Here is a 19,486-nt window from a genome sequence, read left to right as displayed (position 1 = left end):
GGGCAGGGGATTCTATTCCCATTATTTCCTCATCCCCAAGGCGAAAGGAGGTCTCAGACCCATATTGGACCTCCGGGAGCTCAACAAGTACATGGTCAAGCTCAAATTTCGCATGGTAACCCTGGGGACCATCATTCCCTCCCTGGATCCGGGAGACTGGTTTGCCGCCCTCGATATGAAGGACGCGTACTTCCATATTGCGATCTACCCTCCCCATCGACGCTATCTACGTTTCATGGTCAACAGTGCGCACTACCAGTTTGCGGTACTACCCTTCGGCCTATCCACCGCGCCGAGGGTCTTCACCAAGTGCATGGCGGTAGCTGCTGCAGATCTCTGCCGTCGTCGTGTTCACATCCACCCGTATCTCGACGACTGGCTGGTTCGCGGGCCATCCCAACAAATTTCCGAAATACTATCCCTGTTTCGGGTACTGGGCCTTCTTGTCAATGCCGAAAAGTCCTCTTTGACTCAATCGCAGAGAGTGGAGTTCATTGGAGCGGTCCTCGACTCCACGGTAGCCAGGGCCTGCCTCCCTCGATCTCGGCACCAGACGATGGTCTCCATCATCCGAGACCTGCACGCCTTTCCCACTATGACAGTTTGGTCCTGCCTACGCCTCCTGGGCCACATGGCATCGTGCACGTTTGTCACCGCCTACGCGAGGCTGCGCCTTCGCCCATTTCAATCCTGGCTGGCGTCAGTGTACCGCCCGCACCACGACTCCATAGACAGGGTAGTCATGGTCACGAAGCCTACCCTCGCTTCGCTCAGCTGGTGGCTGGACCCAGAGGTCGTGTGTGCAGGAGTCCCGTTCCGCCCTCCTCGTCCATCCGTTACACTGACCAAGGATGCCTCGGCGCTGGGATGGGGGGCCCACCTGGGCGACCTTCACACCCAGGGTCTCTGGTCACCCCAGGAGCTCTCCCTCCACATCAACGTCTGGGAGCTGCGAGCAATCCACTTGGCGTGCCACACCTTCCACGCCCGTCTGCAAGGCCAATGCGTAGCAGTGTTCACGGACAACACGACGGCGATGTTCTATGTGAACAAGCAGGGCGGAGCCCGCTCCTCCCCGCTCTGCAAGGAAGCGATGCTCCTGTTGGACTTCTGCGTGACCCACTCAATTCACCTGGAAGCGTCCTTTCTTCCGGGAGTGCAGAACACGCTGGCCGACCATCTCAGCAGGTCGTTCCTCTCCCACGAGTGGTCCCTCCGTCCAGATGTCGTCCACACAATCTTCCGGAGGTGGGGGTTTCCCCAGATAGACCTATTTGCCTCCAAGGAGAACAGGAAGTGCCACCTGTATTGCTCATACCAGGGTTGCTCGCCAGGCTCCCTGTTGGACGCATTCCTTTGCTCCTGGACGGATCACCTCCTCTACGCCTTCCCTCCATTCCCGCTCGTACACCGAGTGCTACTGAAGCTTCGGAGGGACAGAGCCCACGTCATACTCGTAGCCCCGGCCTGGCCGAGGCAGCACTGGTACAACCTGCTGTTCGAGCTCTCCGTTCAGGATCCCATCCCCCTTCCGTTATGGCTGGACCTCATCACGCAGGACTTCGGCAGACTCCGCCATCCGAACCTGCAGTCCCTCCCTCTTACAGCTTGGTACCTGCGTGGTTGACCCACGCAGAGAGGGACTGTTCGGTGGCAGTGCAGCAAGTCCTGCTAGAGAGCAGAAAGCCTTCCACTCGCTCCACCTACCTTGCGAAATGGAAGCGGTTCGCGCTCTGGTGTGACCAACGAGGCCTCAATCCCTTTGTAGTCCCTGTCCCTACCATCCTGGACTACCTCTGGTACCTTAAGGAGCAAGGTCTTGCGGTCTCCTCCTTGAAGGTACACCTGGCAGCAGTGTCCGCCTTTCGTCCATCTATGGGAGGTCGGTCCATCTTCTCCAACCAGATGGTTTCCCGCTTCCTTAAAGGCCTGGACCACTTGTACCCACCGGTGCGGCGTCCTGCCCCAACCTGGGATTTAAACCTCATTCTGGCCAAGCTTATGGGACCGCCCTTTGAGCCTCTGGCCACGTGCTCTCTGCTCTACCTCTCCTGAAAGACAGCCTTCCTCATCGCAATTACATCAGCGCGACGAGTCTCTGAGCTCCATGCTCTAACGGTTAGTCCACCATACACCGTCTTCCACGGAGACAAGGTGCAGCTTTGACCACACCCGGTCTTCCTCCCTAAGGTGGTGTCAGCCTTCCACCTCAACCAGGAGATCTTCCTCCCGGTCTTCTTCCCGAAGCCGCACGCCTCCCCTCGGGAACAACAGCTTCACACCCTGGACGTCCGCAGGGCCCTCGCTTTTTACATCGAGCGGACGAAACCCTTCTGGCATTCGACCCAGCTGTTTGTAGCAGTTGCCGACCGCATGAAAGACGAGCCGGTCTCCTAGCAGCGGATTTCCTCCTGGGTGACGGCATGTATCCAGACATGCTACGAGCTTGCTCGCGTGCCACCATGCCACCTCACCGCTCACTCGACGAGAGCGCACGCCTCATCGGCCGCCTTCCTGGCCCATGTCCCCATCCAGGACATCGGTAGAGCGGCCACCTGGTCTTCTGTCCACACCTTCGCCTCCCACTACGCGTTGGTGCAGCAATCCAGAGACGATGCAGCCTTCGGCTCAGCAGTCTTACACTCTGCCACGTCTCACTCCGACCCCACCACCTAGGTAAGGCTTGGGAATCACCTAACTGGAATGCATAGGAGCAATCACTCGAAGAAGAAAAGACGGTTACTCACCGTAGTAACTGGTGTTCTTAGAGATGTGTTGCTCTATCCATTCCAGACCGCCCTCCTTCCCACTGTCGGAGTAGCCGGCAAGAAGGAACTGAGGAGCGGACGGGCCGGCTGGGGTATATATTCAGCGCCATAGCGGCGCCACTCCAGGGGGCGCCCAGCCGGCCCGCCGGAGTTGCTAGGGTAAAAATGTTCTGGAGAGCCGTGCACGCGCGGCGCGCACACCTAACTGGAATGGATTGGAGCAACACATCTCGAAGAACAACAGTTACTACGGTGAGTAACCGTCTTTTCCACCACCCAGCCCAAAACCGAAACTGAACTAACTCCCTCCAGCAGGCCCCTTCTTTTGTCCAGCTTCCCAGGCAAAGGTGCTGACACCCCTCCCCCCTGCCTGGCTCAGATTAGTGGCTCAGGTCCTGTTTCTCACCTAAAGTCATCCCCGGCTCTCCCATCCCCCACACAGATGGTCCCTACGCCATCACACCCCCATTCCCTTTCTGGGCTCCCCTGACAGCTCTGCTCACCCCCACAATGGTGACCCCCCAGCCCCATCCCCCACGCACCTCCCTCCTGGCCCGCAGCATCTCCTGCAGAGTGTCCCTCTCACGGGGTCTCTCCCCGTCCAGGCTGACGGCCTTCGTTCTCAAGTCCTTTGGCCAGGCCAGGCCCTACATCTCCATCGACGAGAAGCACCTAGAAGACGCCCTAAGGTGGCTGCAGCGCCGTCAGCGGAAGACCGGCTGCTTCCGCAGTGTGGGGAAGCTGTTGAACAACGCCCTGCAGGTGGGAGGCTGGGGGCACGGGCTGATGGGAGGGGGGAGGGGGGGACATGCGGGGGACGGGGAGGGGGGCCCCTCAGGGCAGCTGGTTGTTGTGACCTGTTTCGGGTTGAGGGATTTCCCTGGGTTTTTAGCAACGGCTGAAAGGCTGGAACGGCCGGGGCAGCGAGTTATTGCACCGAACGAGGGAGCAGCCCTGGCCCAGCGCCCCCGGCTCCTGCACAACCCAGTCTCCCCGCGGGCACCAAGCAGACCCCACACTCATTGCCTGGCACAGAAACCCTGACGGGCAGGGCCCAGCCCAGCCCTGAAGTCATGTGACTCCCACAACTCCCCACGCGGCTCAGTCAGAAGGGCGGTTGCAGTGCATCATGGGAGATGTAGTCCGAAGGAGCCGAGTCCATGGGGGAGCGGGGGCATGAGGCCGGTCCAGCTGAATGTTGAACCGGTTCGCAGTGGAAGGTTTCGGTTCAGGTCGCCAACCCGAGAGGCTGTGATTTGGGCCCTACTGCCTCACTGCAGAATGTTGCGTTTCCATTTTCCCAACAGAAATCAAAACATTTCAGCAAAAGTAACATTTTCCTGCAGAGTTTTGGTTTTGTGGAAACTGCATCGTCTGTCGAGAAATCATATCAGCAGGAAATTCCCACCCAGCTCGAGTCACATCCCAATTCCTGCCACTGCCCCTGAGTTTGCAGGAAGCTGGGACTCTCCGGGAGGGGCAAGGGCTGTACCCGGCTGTTTTGGGAGTGAGAAGGAGACAAATCTTAGGCCAAGTCCAGATTCCTGCACAGGGGGACTATTTAATGAGCAGGAACTTGCCCAGTGAGGGGCAAATCCCTCAGCCTCCCAGAAACGGCCCCTGGTCTTCACAGGAAAACTGGCAAATGTCAGTTCAAACCAACTTCCCAACCTCTGGTTCCAGGGTGGATCAGATAGGATTTTGTACTGAAATTTTATACAGCCTTGAAAATGGATCAGCTACCGCCTCTCCCTATAACAAAGCTGTGGAACTCACTGCCACAGTGAGTGGCTGCTACAACTGGGGACAGCTGCTCGGGATCCAGTTGGGCCTGGCAGGACCCAGCAGGAGGCACGACCCAAATCCAGCCACTCGGAGTGCTGGAGCCGGGTCGTCTCTGTCCCAATGGGCCTGTACTGGGCAGCGGCTCACCTGCTCCTGGCAACATGCCCTGCAGCTCTGTCTGAGCCGGCTCCCGGTGTCTCCATCCCCCGCAGGGCGGCGTGGTGGACAAGCTCTCTCTCTCAGCGTATATCACGGCAGCGCTGCTGGAGCTGGGGCAGCCACTCACGGTGAGGCCAAGCCCGGCTGTCCCAGGGGAGGAGCCGGCAGCTGGGGGGGAATTGGAGATTGTTGGTGACAGTGAGGGGGGAGTTAGTGCCAGGGAAGGATTTGGGGTGAGGTGGGGAGCTGGGGGTTGGCACCAGGAGGGATTTGGGGTGAGATGGGGAGCTGGGGCGGGGTTGGTACCAGGGAGGGATTTGGGGTGAGGTGGGGAGCTGTAGGGGTTGGTACCAGGGAGGATTTGGGGTGAGGTGGGGAGCTGTGGGGGGTTTTCACCAGGGAGGGATTTGGGGTGAGGTGGGGGAGCTGTGGGGGGTTGGTACCAAGGAGGGATTTGGGGTGAGATGGGGGAGCTGTGGGGGGTTGGCACCAGGGAGGGATTTGGAGTGGGATGGGGGAGTTGTGGGGGGTTGGTACCAGGGAGGGATTTGGGGTGGGATGGGGGAGCTGTAGGGGGTTGGTACCAGGGAGGGATTTGGGGTGAGATGGGGGAGCTGTAGGGGGTTGGTACCAGGGAGGGATTTGGGGTGAGATGGGGGAGCTGTGGGGGGTTGGCACCAGGGAGGGCTTTGGGGTGAGGGGGGGGAGTTGTGGGGTTGGTACCAGGGAGGGATTTGGGGTGCTGTTGGAGGCAGTGGGGAGAGGAGTTGATACTGGGAGGCAGGTCAGGGAGAGGTTGGGATGGGGATAGTGGGTCGGGGAATCAGAAAGATTCAGCGACTTGGCCAGTTTCTGGATCTGGGTCTGGCTCTTGGGGGATCTGGGCATGGCTTGGGCAAGCTGGTCCCAGGGCACAGGTGGCAGTGGCAACAGATGGGTGATAGCTCTCTGCCTGGTGGAACATTATTAAAGCCCCATGGGGTGGGTGCCGGGAGACACACCCAGGCGCAGGGGGTCTCTTATGGCCAGCTCAGCCTGACGGGGAGTCTGTTCGGTGTCTAGTGCTCAGGGAAGGGGGTCTGGCGAGGCTTGTGGGGCGCAGGGTGCGGGTGGCAGTGGGGGGGAGATGGGTTGCGGGAGGTGACGACAGGCTGGTGGGAGGGGGTGTTAGGGCCCCATGGGGTGGGTGCAGGGGGACACACCCAGGCGCGGGGCGTCTCCTCTGGCCGGCTCAGCCTGACGGGGAGTCTGTTCGGTGTCTCCCCCGTCCCAGGACCCCACGGTGACCAGAGCTCTCCAGTGCCTCCGGGAGTCGAGCACCAGCGACCTCTACACGCAGGCGCTGCTGGCCTACGCCTTCGGGCTGGCGGGGAGCACTGAGCTGCGGGACGCCCTCCTGCAGCGCCTGGCCCAGCACAGCATCAGCGCTGGTACCGGCAGCACCTCGCTCTAGTGCTCCCCTCGCTGCCGGCCTCTGGGCCCAGGGCATGGCCAGCTGCCCACCACGGCCTTGCCCACCCAGGGGCCCCCTGCCCCGGGGCCTCCTCAGCCTGGCAGGGGAGCTGGGTCTCCGTGGCCCAGTCAGTCCGTGGTCTCTGCTGAGGCTGCCAGCGAGGGGCCGACGCGCCGGGCTCTGTCGTGAGGACACTTCTCCCCTCAGAGCTGGAGTGAGATCGTCCCGCCATTTCCCAGGGCCCAGCGCACGGAGCGAAGGGGGACGAGGCTGGGTCGCTGCCAGCCTGGGGGGATCGGAGCTGAGAGCCTAGAGGGGCAAAGCCCCGTGTCCCAACCCAGCCCTCTAAAGCGCCTGGGGCCAGGAGCGTGATGGGTCCAGTGGGCTCCGAGCCGTGGGGCAGGGCATTGTGTAGGCAGCTCCCAGGGGAACGGGGCGTAACCGAGCCCTGGGGAGATGCCACAGGATCCCAGCCCCCATCCTGTGTTGGGGACATCCCAGCAGGGAAGTCCCTGCCTGAGGCTTCTCGGCTTGGCCTGGCTAATGCTGGGAGGGGACAGTCTGCCCTGGGCCAGGGCTCGCTAGGCCCTGCTGGCTCTGGGAGAGGGAGTTGTACAGGGAAGCAGGTCTCTGGGTGCCCCCTTATCTGCACCATGTGCCCCCCATGGACCCATGGGAGGCTTCCCGTCCCCCAGCTCCAGTTCCCCCAGCCTGTCCCTGCACAGATGCCCTTGGGTTTGTGGTGCTGTGAGCGATGCAGCCTGGGGCCAGCTCCCCATAGGGCAAGAAGTCCCATGGGAGGCCTGAGGCCCACTGGGAGCACGGCTGGGGACACAGCAGGTGGCGCTGCCCCATGTCGGTGCTGAGCTGAAGGAGCCCTCGGCATGAGGCCAGGGGGCGCTGGGAGTCCCAGGCTGGGGCCCTCACACTCCTCATGAACACGCCCCAGTGATCTCTGTGCATCTCCTCGGCCCCATTTGAGCTCAGACTGAGCTGTGCTCCTAGGGGTGCACTGAGGGCCCGTTGGACACTGGACTGAAACAGCCCTCGGGTGATGGTCCCGTCTTCAAGGCCCCAGGGATCACTCAGGAGGGGGGTGTTAACCCGGCATCAGCTCTGCCCCCTGCCCTTTGCCTGGGCCAGGTTCTGGGCAGGGGCCAAACTAACACAGGGGATCTCTGCCCTCCTCTAGTGGCTGCACCCCAGAGAGCTTTAGCGGGTGCTTGGAGCCGGCGAGCCTCCTGGGCTCAGCTTGTAGCTCGGGCAGCAGAGGCTCAGGGGTTTCGAGTCAGAGATCCAGGGTTCAGTCCCTGCTGACGACCCACCCAGGGGTGTCGTGTTACACTTCTCTACCCCTCCTGTGCGCTGTGAATCACCTGCCGTGTCCTGCCCCAGAGGTGGCTGCATTCAGTGGGGAGCAGGAGTCCCTCTGGCCTGGGAAGCCCCTGGGGCCCCTTTAGAAAGCAAACAGGTGACCCACTGTGTTGTAACTGCAGCCGTGGGGCTGCCCTTCCCTCGGCCCCTCTCCTAGGGGGACAGCTCCACTGGCAGAGGAAGGTGAAGGCCCTGCCCAGCCCCTATGGGAACCAGGCCCCGTCGGCGGAGGTGGAGATGACGGCTTATGTGCTCCTGGCCTATCTCTCCCTGCCCAACATGTCTGCTACCGACATGGCGACCGCCGCCCAGATCGTCCGCTGGCTCAGCAAGCAGCAGAACCCCTACGGGGGCTTTGCCTCCACGCAGGTAACACCCCTGCCCTCAGGCAAACCAGCGCTGGGGCCCTGGTGCAGGAAGGGGCCAGGAGCCCCTCGGGGGCTGCATCTCCGCAGCTGAGCCGAGGCCCTTCCTGAAAGAGGGACTCCTGGGTGCAGAGACCCCTGCCCTCAGGGGCTGGGAGCTGGGGTCCCGGTGTCAGCGCCCCGGTGGGTCCCGATCCTGCTGCAGGGAGTCTGAGCCGGGCTCCTCTCCCCAGAGCGTGACAGCAGCTCGGTGACTCTCCTCCCCAGGACACGGCGGTGGCCCTGCAGGCGCTGGCCAAATACGCAGCCCTGACGTACAGCGCAAGCGGGGCTGTGTCGGTGACGGTGAGCTCCCAGACCGGGGCCCGGCAGCGATTCCACGTGGACAGCGCCAACCGGCTGGTGCTGCAGCGAGCAGCCCTGCAGGAGATCCCCGGGCAGTACACGGTGCGGGCCAGCGGCAAGGGCTGTGTCTTTGTGCAGGTGAGTGCAGGAGCCCCTGGGGCCCAGCCGGCCCAGCGGTGACTGGCTGTGCCCTTGCCCTGCCCCACGGCGCCTGGCTCTGGGCCAGGCTCTGATCTGCGGTGGCGGAGGCAGCAGGCTCTGCCCCAACCTCTTGCTTGTCTCCCAGCTGATCCTGCGCTACAATGTGCCGCCCCCAAAGAGCGCCGCGACCTTTGACCTGCGGGTGGAGACGGAGCCGAAGGAGTGCACCGAGAACGCCACATCCCGCTTCAGCCTCGTGCTGCACGCCCGGTACGAGCCCCAGCCCCCACCCCCGCTGGGTGCGAGCACCCGGGGGCAGGGGCAGGCCCCAGGCAGCAGGGAAATGGCCGGGGCAGAGCCACCCCACTGCAGGAATCGATGGCCGGGGGAGCCATCCCCCCACAGGGCTCGGGGCAGAGGCGGGGGCCCCTTGGAATGTGCCAGGGGCTAAAGGGCTGGTCCCGGGGCTGATCTAATGGACAGTCGGCTCCCAAGCAGCTCCTGGGGCCGGGCCCCTTGCTGGGGAGCTCAGGGCTGGCCGGGGGCTAGCGGGGCTCACAGCCCAGAGCAGGCAGAGGCATTAGAGATGCCTGCAGGGCCGAGAGGACGGGCGGCCTCTGTCACGGAGTCCCTGGGCGATGCTCTGGAACTGCTCCCCGCAAAGCCAGTCAGGACTTTGGGGAGCCTCCTCTCCCTTGGAGCAGACTGTTTTCAGGGCAAGAAGCTCACACGGCTTCATCTCCTGGGTTTCTCCTAGGAGCATTCAGCATATGCCCCTCCGTGCGCTTCCCACAGCGAGTCCACCCAGGTGGGGTCCTGGGGAAGCCAGAGGGTCCTGCACCCCCACTTCGCAGTCAGACGTGACTCTTAGCCAGCCAGTAACACAGAGGTTTATTTAGGTGACAGGAACACAGTCCAAAACAGGTCTTGCCGGTACAAACAGGACCCCCCTTAATTAGGTCCATTTGGGGCCCCAGGGAGGCCACCACGCCACTGAAAGGGCCAAGCCCCCGTTGGGGCTCCCCTCCATTTCCCAGCCAGCTTCCAAAACTACCAAATCCCCTCCAGCCCCTCCTCTCTGGGCTTTACCTCTTTGTTCTCTCACACCTTTAGCATCCCCATGCAGGGGAGAAGGGCCTGGCCATTAGTTGCCAGGCGACAGAGGGTCGGCCAGACCTGAGGCACCAACACAGTATTCAGAGGAAACATTAAAACCAGTCCCACTTTGTCACATCACTCCCCTCTTCGAGACCAAACTGAACGAGGTCACTTCAGCCAGTGACCTGGGGAAGTTCGAACCCAACAACGTTCCCATGGATGCCCCAGCATCTCCTTCCTTCCTGGGGGGAAAGTTACACCAGGCCCTTCCAGTTTCATGCCCCTCATTAGGACGGGGGTGCTCCATGGCACCCATAGTCTGCAGGTGGGAAGGCTTATGCGACCCGTGTCTTCCCCCCCCCCCCCAATACCCCTGGGGTTCAAACTGGGATGGGATCTTCTCCCAGCGTTCCAGCCTGGAGGGCTGTGATTCGGGCTCTCTTGGTTAAGAGCCCCCCTTTTGACCTTGGCCACCCTCTTGACAGACTCCTCTGTGCTGGGCAAGGGTCCTACAGCCATTTTCCCCTTGTCCCGGGCCTTCATCACCCTCTGGCAGGGGTCACAGGATCGGCAGTGCTGTCGGACATGAGTAAAGACCCCAGGCCAGTAAAAGTTCCATAGCAGCCTCTGCTGGGTTCCCTGGTGCCCTGAGAGGGGGATGTCATGGGCCCAGCACAGCAGCTGGCGGCGATACTTCCGGGGTACCACCAGCTGCCTCTTGATCCCCCGACTCCATTTTCCCTGGGGGAGCCCATTCTCGGTACAGGAGCCCCTTCTCCCACAGGAACCTTTTCCAGCAACCTCCCCCCATGGTCTGTACCACACTGAGGTCAGCCAGGTCCCTTATCTTCCGCAAGGATGGATCTTTCTGCAACTCGGCCTGGAACTCAGCATCTGGGACAGGGATGGGCACCTGCTCTCTCTTGCCAGCTGGGTCTGAAGCCGCAGCCTCCTTGAGCTGTGACTCTGGGCATTCCCTCCACGCCAGGGTAGGGTCCTGCTCCTTGAGCAAAATACCCTTCCCGAGGTCAGGGCATAGTGTCCCGTGCAGGTTTGAGCTACGGCTCACGACCAGAGCCCCCTGGTGGTTGCTTGGCCAGTTCTCCATGTCCCCCCCCCCCATTAACACCTCAGTGGGTAAATGGGGGTGCACCCCCACTTCCTTGGGGCCCTTCTTGTCCCCCCATTTCAAGTGTACCCTCGCCACGGGCACCTTGAATGGGGTCCCACCCACCCCTATCAGGGTCAGATAGGTGTTGGGCATCACCTGCTCTGGAGCTACCACCTCGGGCCGGGCCAGCGTTACCTCAGCTCCCGTGTCCCAGTATCCATAGACTTTCCTCCCGTCCACCTCGAGGGGAACAAGGCTCTTGCTCCACAGGGACAGCCCTGCGCCCACCCTGTAAATGGAAAACCTGATGTCCGGAGAATCCAGCTCTGCGGAGGAGGTGGCTTGGGGCACTCCTCCCTCCTGAGCAGTTGATAAGCTGCCAGCCCCCGTTGCCTGGGAAGCCTGCCCCTCGTCCGGCTGGGCCTTTACCCAGTTAACCCTCTGTGGGTCCAGGCTGCTCGGTCTGTACCTGAGCCTGGAGCACTGGGTCCGTATGTGGCCTCTTTGGCTACGGTAATAGCAGCCCATGTCCCATTGGTCCCCTCAAGCTGGCTGGTTGGACCTGACGCCAGATGTTCCCCTTGGGAGGGGGGTTTTCATGTTTCCCTTGTGGGAAGTCCCAGCGTCACTCTCTTGCTGCATCGCGGCAGGCCTGTTCCTTTGGGACTCCTTCCAGCCACCCCCTGACCATCTCTTCACAAACTCATCGGCCAACTGCCCTACATGTCGCAGGTTCTCTGGCTTTTGGTCCCTCAACCACAGCCTCAGGTCGGATGGGCACCGCTCATACAGTTGCTCCAGTACCAGCAGTTTAACCAGGTCCCCCTTCGTCTGGGCCCCATCTGCCCACTTGCTGGCATATCCATCCATGCAGACGGCTAGTTGCAGATATGAGACCTCAGGGATTTTATCCTGACCCCGGAACCTTTCCCGGTACATCTCAGGAGTCAGCCCAAACTCACGCAACAGGGCCTGTTTGAATAGTTCATAGTCCCCTTTCTCCACCCCTTCCAGTTGGTGGTACAATGCCACGGCTTTGGAGTCCAGTAAGGGGTGAGAACCCGGAGCCTGTCCGCAGGATCTACCTGGTGCAGCTCACAGGCCGTCTCAAAGGCATCCAGGAAGTCATCCATGTTCTCCCCCTCCTTACACTGGGCCAGGATGCACTTATCAAAGCTCCGCATAGTCCTGGGTCCCCCTCACTCACTGCAACCAGGGGCCCGCTGCTCCTCAGCCTCGCCAGCTCCAGCTCATGCTGACACTGTCTCTCTCCATGCTACCTCTGTCTCTCTTTCTCCTCCAGCTCCTGCTGCCTTTGTCTCTCTTCGTGCTGCCTCTGTTTCTCATGATCCTCCATCTCTCTCATTTTTAGCTCTCTCCCCCATTTTAGCCGCTTCTGCTCCACGGATGCTAAGCATCGCCGGGGGGACCCCCTGCTGGCCGGGGGTGTTATGGTGCCCTCGGTATTTGCTGGGCCCCTTCCCACGCTTCCCCTAGGCATAGGAAGAAGGGATCTTGGGAAGCCCTCAGCAGCTGGCTGACCACTCCCAGAGGGGACAGACATTGGTGCCTGTGCTGTATCTGCCAGGCTGCTTTCCTCAGAGACAGGGATCAGTTCATTCAAGCGATCTCCCTCCTCCAACTGGGCAATCAGCTGGTCTTTGGTGAGCCTCCCACTGCGCAGCCCCCTCTGCTTGCACAGCTCCACCAGGTCGTCCTTAAGCCACTTGGCATACCTCTTCCTGCTGGCCACTCACAGGCCGGGGTGCTCACTGCTCCCCACAGTTTCCAGGGAGATCCCTAGTGTGTCAGCCCTTCTTGAGGTCACCTCCTCTCTGCCAGGGTCGAGTGGCAGACTCCTCCACCCCTGGAACCGATCGCTGCAATCCCCCGGGGGACCCTGTTACTGGAAAAGCCTTTCTCTCTGGTCACACACTCCCAGAGCTTAACCGCCCCCTGAAACCGTCTCTCTTTGAGCCTTCAGCATGCCTGGTCCTCATTATCCCTCCTTTGTTTTACTACTCCCCAGTCACTGTACTGCAAGCAGCGCCTTTCACAGAGTGCAGTACATCCCACCTCTACCACCAGTTGTCACGGAGTCCCCAGGCGATGCTCTGGAACTGCTCCCCACAAAGCCAGTCAGGACTTTGGGGAGCCTCCTCTCCCTCGGAGCAGACTGTCTTCAGGGCAAGAAGCTCACACGTCTTCACCTCCTGGGTCTCTCCTAGGAGCATTCAGCATCCTCTGCCCCTCTGTATGCTTCCCACAGTGACTCCGCCCAGGCGGGGTCCTGGGGAAGCCACCGGGTCCTGCACTCCCCACTTCACAGTCAGACGTGACTCTTAGCCAGCCAGTAAAACAGAGGTTTATTTAGATGACAGGAACACAGTCCAAAACAGGTCTTGCTGGTACAGACAACAGGACCCCCTTTAGTTAGGTCCATCTGGGGACCCAGGGAGGCCACAGCCCCGCTGGGAGGCCCGAACCCCATTGGGACTCCCCTCCATTTTCCAGCCAGCTTCCAAAAACTACCAAACCTGCTCCAGTCCCTCCTCTCTGGGCTGTGTCTCTTTCCTGGGCCAGGAGGCCACCTGATCTCTTTGTTCTCTCACACCTTTAGCATCCCCTTGCAGGGGAGAAGGGCCTGGACATTAGTTGCCAGGCAACAGAGGGTCGGCCATACCCGAGGCACCAACACAGTATTCAGAGGGAACATTAAGAACAGTCCCAGTTCGTCACAGCCTCCCCTCTCCCTCTACCCCCCTGGGGTCTGTATTCAGAGGAAACCCTGACCTCAGCGCACGGTTCCCATTGCAGGTACAGCGGGGAGCGCCCAGCCACCAACATGGCCATCATCGAGGCCAAGCTGCCGTCCGGCTACATCCCTGTCAGGAGCTCCCTGCGGCAGGTGAGCTTCCCAGGGAGGAGAACAGGCCGGGCCAGTCACACAGCATGAAACCAGGGGCTGATCCATGGGGGAGAGCCCAGACCCCCAGGAGAGCACAGATTGCAGCTCTGACCCCCAGGGGGAGCTCCCCCTGCAGAGCCCTGCCCCCTGCCGTGGGGCACTGGGCAGCCCTGGGTCTCCCATCCAGTCACTGAGCAGGTCCTGACCCTGCTTAGCTCCCCTACAACACAACGCCCATGTCTAGACTCCCGCCCCTCCCCCAGCAGACACCCTGTGCTCAAGAGTGACTGGCATGGGGAGTGGCAGCCAGGCCCCTCGGCCACGGGGGCATTTGGTACCCCATGTCCCAGTCCCCAGCAGAGCAGTGACTCCAGCCCCAGCCCCTCCCTTCCTGGCTCAGCCGTTTCCTCCCTCTGCTCCTAGCTGGAGAAGCAGCCTTTGGTGAAGAGGCTGGAGGTGCAGAACGACCAGGTGACGCTCTATCTGGACCAGGTGAGTGCGGGCGGTTGGGGGCTCTGGGGGCCTGGTGTGAACGGGGAGGGCGTGTCCTGCCCTGGCTCCACCCCCATTACAGCTGCTCTCGTGGGCTCTGTGTCACATGCACGGCGAGGGGTCACTGAAATCTCCCCTGGTTCCAAGTCACCCATTTCCATAAAGGACGGGGAGATGGGACCAGACCAGCCAAACCCCAGAGAGGGCTGTGAATGGAGCGATGGGGAGCTCAGGGTTGTGGTGCTGGAGCTGGGACCTGAGTGTGATGAAAGGGGTCACATTTTGCAGGGGGGTGGAACAGGGATTCGGGGGGAGCATTTTCTCACTACTCCAGGCCGCAGGGGCAGGGGGAAGTGGCTGGGCCAGGCTGAGCCTCGGGGAGGAGGGAGTTCAAGCTTCCAGTGCAGCCGTTCAGCCCAGGCACTCGCTCTGTCGCTCTCTCGGTAGCTGACGAAGGAGGCGGTGAGTTTCACCTTCTCCCTGGAGCAGGATTTCCCTGTGAAGAATCTCAGAGCAGCCCCAGTGAGACTGTACGATTACTACGAGACGGGTGAGTCCCGCCCGAGATCCGCCCCCATTACAGCTACTCGCTAGGCTCTGTGCCACAGTCTGGCTGGGTGGGCGTGTCCTGCGCTTGCTCCACCCCCATTACAGCTGTTCTCCTGGGCTCTGTGTCACACTCAGGGCGTGGGGTCACTGAAATCTCCCCAGGATCCAAGTGCCCCATTTCCATAAATCCCACTCAGGTCAGAGCCTTCCCAGGTTTGATCTGTGGGGTCGCTCACCGCGAGGGACACGGGAGCCGTGTGCTCGTCGGGCTAGTGGGGAGGGTGCGGCTGGTGTACCTGGGGCCGTCCCAGCAGGAGCAGGCAAGTCCTGCCCCTTCAGGGCCCCCCACAGTTCCCTGCCATCCAGCTCCTCAGACACCCCCAGAATCCTTTGTGCTGGACCAGGAGGTGACAGGACGGTTTCCCTGGGTGTTTTCAGGGGCAACTCAGTAGTGATTTTTGGGCCCGTCTGACTTACTGTATGGGGGATGGGAGAGAGTGCACAGCCCCACTCAGACAGCTGGGGGCGACCTCCCACTCCCTTCTAGGGCTCAGACCTACAGCAGGGATCCCCTGGGGCTGGGGGAACAGACTCTGCCTGTGTGGGATTGGGGGAGGGGTTCTCATCCCCCCACTGGGTCTCTCCTCCATTCCTTACATCCCTTGCTGTTGCAGGTGAACACACAGAGGCTGAGTACAGCGCCCCCTGCGGCTCAGGTAGGTGTGATGCACCCCCACACAACTCCAGTGCCTACAGCTTTATGGGTGGGGGAGTCCATGGGCCGGAGAGGTGTGTGTGTGTTGTAGATGGCAAAGGAGGGGGAGATGGGAGCATGGAATGCGCCAGGACCATGTGTGTGTGTGGGGGAGAGACCTCGAGGGGGAAGGGTCTATGTGGGGCAAAAGGGAATCTGTCTTGAGGGCGGGGGTGACTCTGAGGGAAGAGTCTTATTCGGGGGTTAGAGAGTCTGGGGGGCCGTGTCCACAGGTGTGTGCTGGGCGTGTGCGGGGGAGTGATTTTGATCCTGTCTCAGGGGATATTTGTGATTGTTTAAAGCCCCTGACGCCGACATGATGGAAAATTCCCGCTGAAGCCCCCACCCCTGCTGGGAAGTCCCCTCCCATCCCATCCCGAGAGCCCCGCGCTGGCAGCCAGACACCCCAGGATCGAGGAGGGCACGGACAGGCCTCGTCTGAGCTGCTGCTCTTCCCCGAACAAGCTTCACTATCCCACTTAGCACCTTCTTCAGCCAACGCCTCCCCGTTCGCTCTGCAAACGTCCCACCTGCTCTCCCATCTCTCAGCCCCCAGACCGGCCGCATGATCCCAGCTGTCTGTTACACACGGGGACCAGTGACTGCAGTGGGGACCCTTGGGGTTTGCTGCCCCTCCTGCCTGGAGCCTCAGTGTAAAACAAAATACAAAAACCCACTTCTCTGTGAGGCTGTTTTGTCGCTTTGTGCCTGCCCTGCTGATGCTCCTCACACGGCTCCTGTGCATCCTTAGAGCAGCCAAATCCGGGGACCGTGGCTCTGCCCCTTCGCCAGCCCTTCGGTCATTGCTGTGGGGTTTGGCTTTAACCCTGGGTCGGGCAGCGACAGCCCCCCGGGTTCCAGCCCCAGCTGGCAGAGCTGCCCTCGTTACACACATCTATATGAAAATGAACCAGTTCAACTGAAGTTAGTTTTGAAACCAGTTTACTTACCCCAGTGAAAACCCCAGTGTGGATGCACTTATTGTGGTGTGGCGGAGGTTGTTTTAGTTTAGGTTCAATCAATTAGGAATTGAAGCTAAACCAGAATCAACTCTTCTCTCAGCCCGACAGGAGCACCTCTACCGGCTCACATGGGTTGAACTAAATTGATTTTAGAAGCGAAGGCCTGAGAGAGGGAGGAATGGCTTGTCCGACTCCTTACAACTCTTGCTTGGTTTTGGGTTTTTTTGGTATGTTTTGTTACTATCTGTTTAATTCCACAGACCAATGACCATTGTGGGGAAAGGCGATCTCTGTGACAGGTCTATCCCCAGTCAACCAAGGTGTGAGAGCCTAGTGTACATGCTGTGAGATGCCCAGCCAGTCCTCCAGAGATCCCAGGGCAGAGACGACTCGACATTCCTGCTACTTCCCGAGTAAATAGGAAGCAAGAAAAATAAATCCATAGACCGTTCAGATCCTCCCTATCCATCGCATTTCTCTTCCTCTTTGCCTGGGCCTGATTTCTGTAGTGATAATGTTACGCTAACAGAGCTGGTGGCATTTAATTCCTGTTCCCAGTGATGTTTATAGGCGGAGCCAATAGCAGCCCCTCTATTTCTGCTGCCTGACCCTTTCCATGATAAAGTTCTCTCCCAGTCTTTTCTTTGAGATGCTCTCACCCGCCATTGTTTGCAGCGGGTCTTTGCTATTCAGCCCTCAGGCTGGAGAATTGGCTTTTCTTTGTTCTATCAGATTCCATTTAGATATTGCTTAGATAGGAGCCCCGGGGTTTCTACCTTTTTCCATTTGGGGACCCCTATAACATTTCGAAGGGAGGTGCGGACCCCCTTGGAAATCTTAGAGTCTGCGGACTCCCAGGGGACTGCAGACCACAGGGTGAAAACCACTGTTCGGTGGGAACGACGGCCGTTCATGGACTCCTTAGACCTAGTTTGCCAGCCCCCGTTTGTCCTCGGGCCACAGGTGGAGGGAGAACCACTGACATAAACTGTTCAGAACAATCCCCATTTCCCCTCCGGCACGTGTGTTCCTCCCCGAATCTCACTGAGCTCGAACCACCCACAGTGCCGCCTCCTGCTGCCACCCCCAAAGCAGCAGCGCCAGCTCCTGTCCTGGGAACAAGTGGGAGCTGCTCTAGCAAGATGTGTGGGCTTCCCTCCCTGGGCACAGACCATGGCTCCAGTGGCCCATGGCACCTCTGGGCGATCACATGGAGCAGGACCTCCGTCCCACCCGGCCCACTGAGCCAAATAGCCCATCACCCCCCCAGGACAACAACCTGCTCCTACTGCCACTTAACGTAATGCCGTGGCTGTGGCTCAAGGAGTAACAGCCTGTGCTGAAGGTTCAAACACACAGAGGGACGTTGCACGCTCAGCACATACTGGACACTGCGGTGTGAAGCCTGGAGACGGAATTCAGTTGTGAATGTGTCAGACCCAGGGCTGGCTCAGCACGACCTGAGCCTTGGAGATGCAGCTGAAAACTACAGAGCAGATCAAATGGAGACAGCGCAAGAGAGCAGTGGGTCCCTGCGCAGCCCCCGGGGTCATGTCCCACCAGCTGTTTTCCCTTTACGGGGACCCTCTGCTCCGATTGTGGATCCCTCCAGGTTCCTGGAGTCTCTTCAGTCTATGTGTGGCGGGGGAGGCACGTGGGGATGGAGCTGTGTTCTCTAGGCCCTGTGGGGTCCCTCATTAGCTAGGAGGCTCCCAGGGCCGGGGGGTGAGGCGGGAGAGGCCCACAGTGGAGGTGGTGAGGCCTGAGATACAGCTGGGTATGTGGAGCCTGTGGGGAGAAAGCCCTGATGGAGGGGAGATGTCTCGGGAGGGGGCAGCGTTCAAACCTGGCTGGACCCGGCTGGGTCGGGTTCTCTTGGCCCTGGCGTCTTAGCGTCAGTTTCTGAGCTGAATCGTGTTTCTCTTATTTCCTGCCCATCTCCCGGCTCGGGCCAGGTCTGATTTCTGGGGGGCGAATGCTGCTCTGGGAGACACTCCCGCAGCTGTTCCCAGACCCCACTGGGGCTGCAGAGCCTGTGTGGGTCGTTGGCTGGGGCTGTCTCGGGATGCCCAGCTGCGACCGAAGGAAGAACTGGGCTCTGTGATGCCAGGACTGGCCATGACAGAGACCTGAGCCGTTCCATGGACGCCGATCTAAGGGATACGGGCCCCAGGCCTGATGCCTGACGCTTACCCACTTCCTGAATCGCTCTGCCCTGGGCAGGGGCCTCCCACCCCACCCCCAGGTTCACCACTCTTAAAGGCTGTTTGCCTGGTAGGACTGAAATCCCTGTTACCTTTGAACCATCCTAAGGGAGAGGTAAATATTTGAGGGTGTCACAGAGTCTCCGGGCGATGCTCTGGAACTGCTCCCCACAAAGCCAGTCAGGACTTTAGGGAGCCTCCTCTCCTTTGGAGCAGACTGTCTTCAGGGCAAGAAGCTCACACGGCTTCACCTCCTGGGTCTGACCTTGGAGCATTCAGCATCCTCTGCCCCTCCATGCGCTTCCCACAGCGAGTCCACCCAGGCGGGGTCCTGGGGAAGCCACAGGGTCATGCACACACCCCCACTTCTCAGTCAGACGTTATTCTTAGCCAGCCAGTAAAACAGAGGTTTATTCGATGACGGGAACATGGTCTAAAACAGAGCTTGTAGGTCCAGAGAATGGGACCCCTCAGCCGGGTCTCTTGATAACAATGTTAAATAGCACAGAACCAAGAACTGATCCCTATGCAATCCCCTCGATCAATGATGGTTCCCCATTTACAGTTACATTTTGAGATCTATCAGTTAGCCAGTTTTTAATCCATTTAATCTGTGCCGTGTTATTTTATATTCTTCTAGATTTTTAATCAAAATGTCACATGATATCAAGTCAAACACCTTACAGAAATCTCAATAAATTACATTGACACTATTACCTTTATCTACTACATTTATAATCTCATCAAAAAAGATATCAAATTGGTTTGACAGGATCTGATTTCCATAAATCATTGTGAATTGGCATTAATCATGAGAGTCTCTTCTAATTCTTTATTAACCAAGTCCCGTATCAGCCACTCCATAATTGTGGCAGAGATCCACGTCAGACTGATAGGCCTCTAATTACCCAGTTCATCCCATTTACCTTTTTAAAATATTGACACAACATTAGCTTTCTCCCAGTCTTCTGGAATTTCCCCAGTGTTCAAGACTTACTGGGAAGCAACATTAAAGGTC

The 19,486-nt window shown here is 59.7% G+C and overlaps 1 protein-coding gene across 17 annotated transcripts in view; it reads left to right on the top strand.

Moving 5' to 3' along the window:
* LOC120385046 (alpha-2-macroglobulin-like protein 1) overlaps positions 1 to 19,486 on the top strand; it is a 224,513-nt gene that overhangs the window by 135,338 nt on the left and 69,689 nt on the right. For 4 of the 17 annotated variants that reach the window (XM_039504140.1, XM_039504130.1, XM_039504137.1 and 1 more), the window contains exon 27: positions 4,766 to 4,840. In XM_039504140.1, coding sequence (XP_039360074.1) covers positions 4,766 to 4,840 — 75 coding nt within the window. The other 13 variants (XM_039504124.1, XM_039504133.1, XM_039504135.1 and 10 more) reach the window with 11 other exon arrangements.

This window comes from Mauremys reevesii, linkage group 17, assembly GCF_016161935.1.
Source record: "Mauremys reevesii isolate NIE-2019 linkage group 17, ASM1616193v1, whole genome shotgun sequence".
Lineage (NCBI taxonomy): Eukaryota > Metazoa > Chordata > Testudines > Geoemydidae > Mauremys > Mauremys reevesii.
This window is presented reverse-complemented; position numbering and strand designations above follow the sequence as displayed.